This window comes from Drosophila willistoni, unplaced genomic scaffold, assembly GCF_018902025.1.
Source record: "Drosophila willistoni isolate 14030-0811.24 unplaced genomic scaffold, UCI_dwil_1.1 Seg569, whole genome shotgun sequence".
Lineage (NCBI taxonomy): Eukaryota > Metazoa > Arthropoda > Insecta > Diptera > Drosophilidae > Drosophila > Drosophila willistoni.
The window spans coordinates 307,266-311,855 of record NW_025814490.1 but is presented as its reverse complement, the minus strand read 5'-3'; the positions used below and the strand labels follow the sequence as shown (position 1 = coordinate 311,855).

Sequence of the window (4,590 nt, the reverse complement as noted above, 5' to 3'; positions counted from 1 at the left end):
GCGGAGAACCAGTTGCAATTTTGACATGTTGTATATTACAAGACTCTAAAAAGCTAGAAAATTCGTTAGACGTAAAACACGTTCCACGATCCGACACTATGCACTTTGGCCTACTATAGGATCTAAAATACTCTTTAAGTGCTTCTATTGCTTCCTTAGATTTTGTGGTTTTCGCTAAGTAAAGTCTGACAAATTTCGTACACGCGTCAACCACCACTAACACGTGTTTCTTTGTGCTTCCTTTGACATCGATTGGTCCGAAGTGATCGATATGAACCACTTCGAATGGCACATCAGGTTTAGGTATATTGTGGATATGACCCTCTTGTTTTCCATTTTTTGACGAAAAGACTATACACTTTAGGCAATTATTTACATGTTGTTCTACTTTTTTCCGTAACTTTGGAAACCAATACGACTTTGTGATAACTTCTACAACTTTGTCTATGCCTGTGTGGCCTAACTCATTATGATATTTAAACAGGACATGTGACTCCATATTTTTCGGTACGTAAAAGCAAGGCAACCATTTTGTAGTTTTTTATAAATTAAACCGTTTCGCATTTCATACGAACTGTGTTCAGACCTTTCTAACATTGACTTTAATCTTAAAATTTCATCATCTTGGTTCTGACATATTACTAAGTTATCTTCAAATGAGTTAGTTTCCACAACCATAATGTTAGTATTTCTACTTAAAGCATCTACATGTTGCATTCTCGTTGCCGGCCTATGCTCTAGCACATAATCGTAGTTTTCTAACTCTAGAGCCCAACGGGCTATTCTGGGGTTAACTTCTCTTTGCTAAGTGTCAATGTAAGCGAGTTACAATCTGTCGCGATCTTGAAATGCTTTCCCTGCAAATATACACGAAATCGTTTTAACGAATAAATTATCGCCAATGTTTCTAACTCAAAGCTATGATATCTAGATTCCACATCGGTAGTTCTTTTAGAAAAATAGAAAACTGGATGCCATTTACCATCGCTTTTCCTTTGTAGCAAAATCGATCCGAAACCAATAGAACTTGCGTCACAATGCAGTTCGGTTTCATCATTTGGCTATAAAGCGCAAGTATTGGGGCCTCTGTTAACTTAGACTTTAGATTTTCAAACGTACTAAGTTCGATGTTCCCAAACATGAACTTTTTGTCTTTTCTAACTAGGTCATATAATGGCTTGGCAATAGTAGCAAAATCTTTAATAAACCTACGAAAATAGGAACATAGTCCTAAAAAACTTTGAACCTCGCTGACTTTAGTCGGAACTGGAAAATCCTTTACTGCTTGTATACCCTTATCGTCAGCTTTGATGCCTTTGCCTGTAATCGAATACCCTAGGTACTTAACACTCGTCTGCAGAAATTCGCACTTATCTAATCTCAACTCCAATTTATTGTCAACCAATCGGTCAAATACTTCTTTTAAAATTTCTAGATGCGTATCAAAATCTTTTGTTGCTACCATAATATCGTCTAAATATATAATAACTTTTTCATCCCTGATCATATCGGCAAATATCCTGTTTATAAACCTTTGAAATGTAGACGGCGCATTTCTGAGGCCAAATGGCATACGAAGAAATTCAAACTGACCTAGCGGTGTCGTGAATGACGTAAACTTCACTGAATCCTCATGCATGTATACATGGAAAAACCCATTCTTTAAGTCGAGTTTCGAAAATAAGGTTTTTCCTGCAAGTCTATCTAACAGATCATCAATAAGTGGAATAGGATAACTATCTTTTGAAGTCGCCTTGTTTAATTTTCTAAAAACAACGCACATTCTAAGTTCACCTGTAGTCTTTTTTACGAGCACGATTGGGGAAACATATTCTGACTCACTCGGCCTAATATATTCTTTGCTTAAGTATTCGTCAATTATTTTTTGCAATTCAGCCTTTTCGCTATAAGAAAGTCGTCTTGGATTACAGCTAAACGGACTTATGTCATTGATTGTGAGTTTCATTTCGCATTTAACCTTTGGTTCATTTGGTCGATTTCTTTCCAGATAAAATTTAGAAAAAATATTTTCAAACATTGTCGTTTCATTGAAACTTAAACTTTTGCCAACAGAATATTTTGAATTTACCACGTCACAATCAATATTTAGCATTTGGTTTTCAAAATTATCTTCTTTGCTCAAGTCATGGCTTAACTTAATACTTTCGGCCATTGACTCTTTACACAGATCATCGTCAAGCTGCAGTACAATTTTAGCTTTACATATTTTCATAAAATCTCTACCTAACAGTATTGGACTTCCCATAGACTCGTTGGAGACAATCAGTAGTCGAACGTAAACATTTTTATTTAATATTTCAACGTAACATAAAATACTTCCAAAGACTTCAAGTTTACTTTTATTTAAACCAAAATATGTATGTTCAGGACCGGGTTCCAATTTAATTTCATCTGAAACGAACTCCTTTTTAATTAAGCTAACTGCGCTTCCCGAGTCTATGAGGCATCCTAGGGAAAATACATCATTACCTATGTGAACTTTTACAATTCTTATATTATCCAAACTTACTGATATTGCTGCGGGCTTCTTCTTATTTTGACTGCAATCTGCCACTCGGTGACCCATTTCACCACATCCAAAGCAAGCACCAGTTGCTCTTATTGGTTTGTTACAGTCGGCTGCTAGGTGACCCAGGCAGTTACAGTTGAAGCACCTGAATGTGGGCTTCTTCTTTGCGGAAACATTTGGCAGAGATACAGGTTTTTCCCGCTGCAGCACTATGTTGACAAATGCTGCCAACACGTCATCCTTAGACCCAAAACGCTGCATACAAGCCATCTCTCGCAAGTGACGGTCTGGTATTCCGTCAACAATATACTCGACCATCTCGTCCTCCGGCAAACGCAAGCCGCCAGCCAAGCCAACTTTGTCGTTAAAGTAATTCAGGAACGGTTCGCCGACGCACCACTTGCGTGCCTCAAACTCTCTTCGAATTATTACATTGGTCTTCTTTGATCCGAAGACTTTTCCCATGGCATCGAATATGGTTTTCACAGGCTGACACAAACACTCAGGGTTTGAGTGTATCCAATCCAAAGCTTTGCCCTTTAGTTTACCGAAGACAAGCAAACGTAAATTATTTTCGTTCAAGTTGAATGATCTTTCCAAATGAAGCACGGAAGATATCCAACTATAAACATTTCCATTACCGTCAAAATCGAGTACAAAATCTTTCACATCTTTGGCCAAGACCTGGTCACCTGTCTTCGTCGCCAGCCAGCTGCTTGAGTGGCCAGACTCAGGGTTGCCAGCAAGGCGCAAAAACTCGTTCTCTCTACGAACCAGTTCGATTTCTTTGCAAAGTAGTTCCAGCTTTTTTTCCAAAGTGTACATTACTATGTTTTCTTCTTTTTGGCTCTCTTCATTCGACTTCTCATTTGTTCCATTGCGCTCTCCGTTGTTACTCTTTTCATTTGACTTCTCATTTGTTGCGTTGCGCTCTCCGTTGTTGCTCTTTTCATTTGACTTCTCATTTGTTGCTTTTGATATTTCTTGCGGTTCATTCGTAATGCTCTCGTTTTCTGTCTGCGTCTCGCTTTCTGCATCGTTTTGATCATTTTCTGCTTCGTTCTGTCCATTTTCTGCTTCGTTCTGTTCGTTTGCCGTTACTTCTTGCTGCTGTTGACCTTGGAACAAGTCTGCCTCGAAATTTTGCGTCTGACCGGCGCCATCGTCCGATGAATACAAAATGCTCTTTAGGTGCTCCAAGCAATCTTTTTCAGGGGGATCCGCGCGTTTACTTAGGCCTCCGTTAGGAGCAGCTCCATCTTTTGGATGTTGCCCTCTCGCTACAGGGCTAAGTTGGTTTAAACGTTCGGCTAGCACATTTTTAGTGCCAGTATCTGGTAAACCTAGGTTTTTGCACCAGATTTGTAACTGGGACTTCGAAAAATCGTCAGGATTTATTGAATCCATTATTGTTTTTTAATATATATTTTTTCTTTGCTAAATTATAGCTATTTCACTGTTTTTTCACTGGGTTAACTATGACCACTTCTGAAATTATAGCGAGTAAAACACGTCTATCTCTGGTGAGCTCTCCATAAAAACTGAGCCGCTCTCATTCTTTTTATTTGAACCTCTCTGTTCTTTTCTTTAAAGTGAGACAGCACGCTTCTCGTACTGTACCATTGCATAAAACTTAATACTAATTTGTAACAAAGAAAAGAGTAAGATATACTTAATTCTAAACATATTGCACTGGGGGAAAGAGTAAGATATACTTAATATTAATACATATTGCTACAGTATTGTGCTCGCTTGACGATCGGGAGGCCGGGGTTCCTCTCCCAGCTTGGTCGAAGTTTTTCATAATGCTTTATATATTTTTTTGATACATTTTTATTTACTTTTTATACCCTTGCAGAGGGTATTATAAAATTGGTCAGATGTTTTTAACGCACAGAAGGAGACGTTTCCGCAAGTATATAAATTCTTGATCAGCATGAGAAGCTGAGTCGATATAGCCATGTCCGTCTGTGCATTTTTACTTAGCCGTCTTAAGAGCTATCGGGAAGAAATTTGTTTTTGGGTTTTATTTTACCCGGGTAAGATGAAGTATGAAAATT

At 38.1% G+C, this 4,590-nt stretch overlaps 1 protein-coding gene across 1 annotated transcript; it reads right to left on the bottom strand.

Annotated features, from left to right (window-relative positions):
• Positions 1–2,301: 2,301 nt before the first annotated feature.
• On the bottom strand, positions 2,302–3,937 carry LOC124461619. Its single transcript, XM_047013131.1, has 2 exons — positions 2,531–3,937; positions 2,302–2,469 (listed from the first exon to the last, which is right to left on the bottom strand). The coding sequence occupies exons 1-2, from the start codon at positions 3,935–3,937 to the stop codon at positions 2,458–2,460; spliced, it is 1,419 nt and encodes a 472-aa protein (XP_046869087.1). The 3' UTR covers positions 2,302–2,457.
• Between the last annotated feature and the right edge of the window lie 653 nt (positions 3,938–4,590).

Bases quoted from the DNA above. Each gene is read 5' to 3' on its own strand.
- LOC124461619 (XM_047013131.1), bottom strand. From the start codon at position 3,937: ATGGATTCAATAAATCCTGACGATTTTTCGAAGTCCCAGTTACAAATC.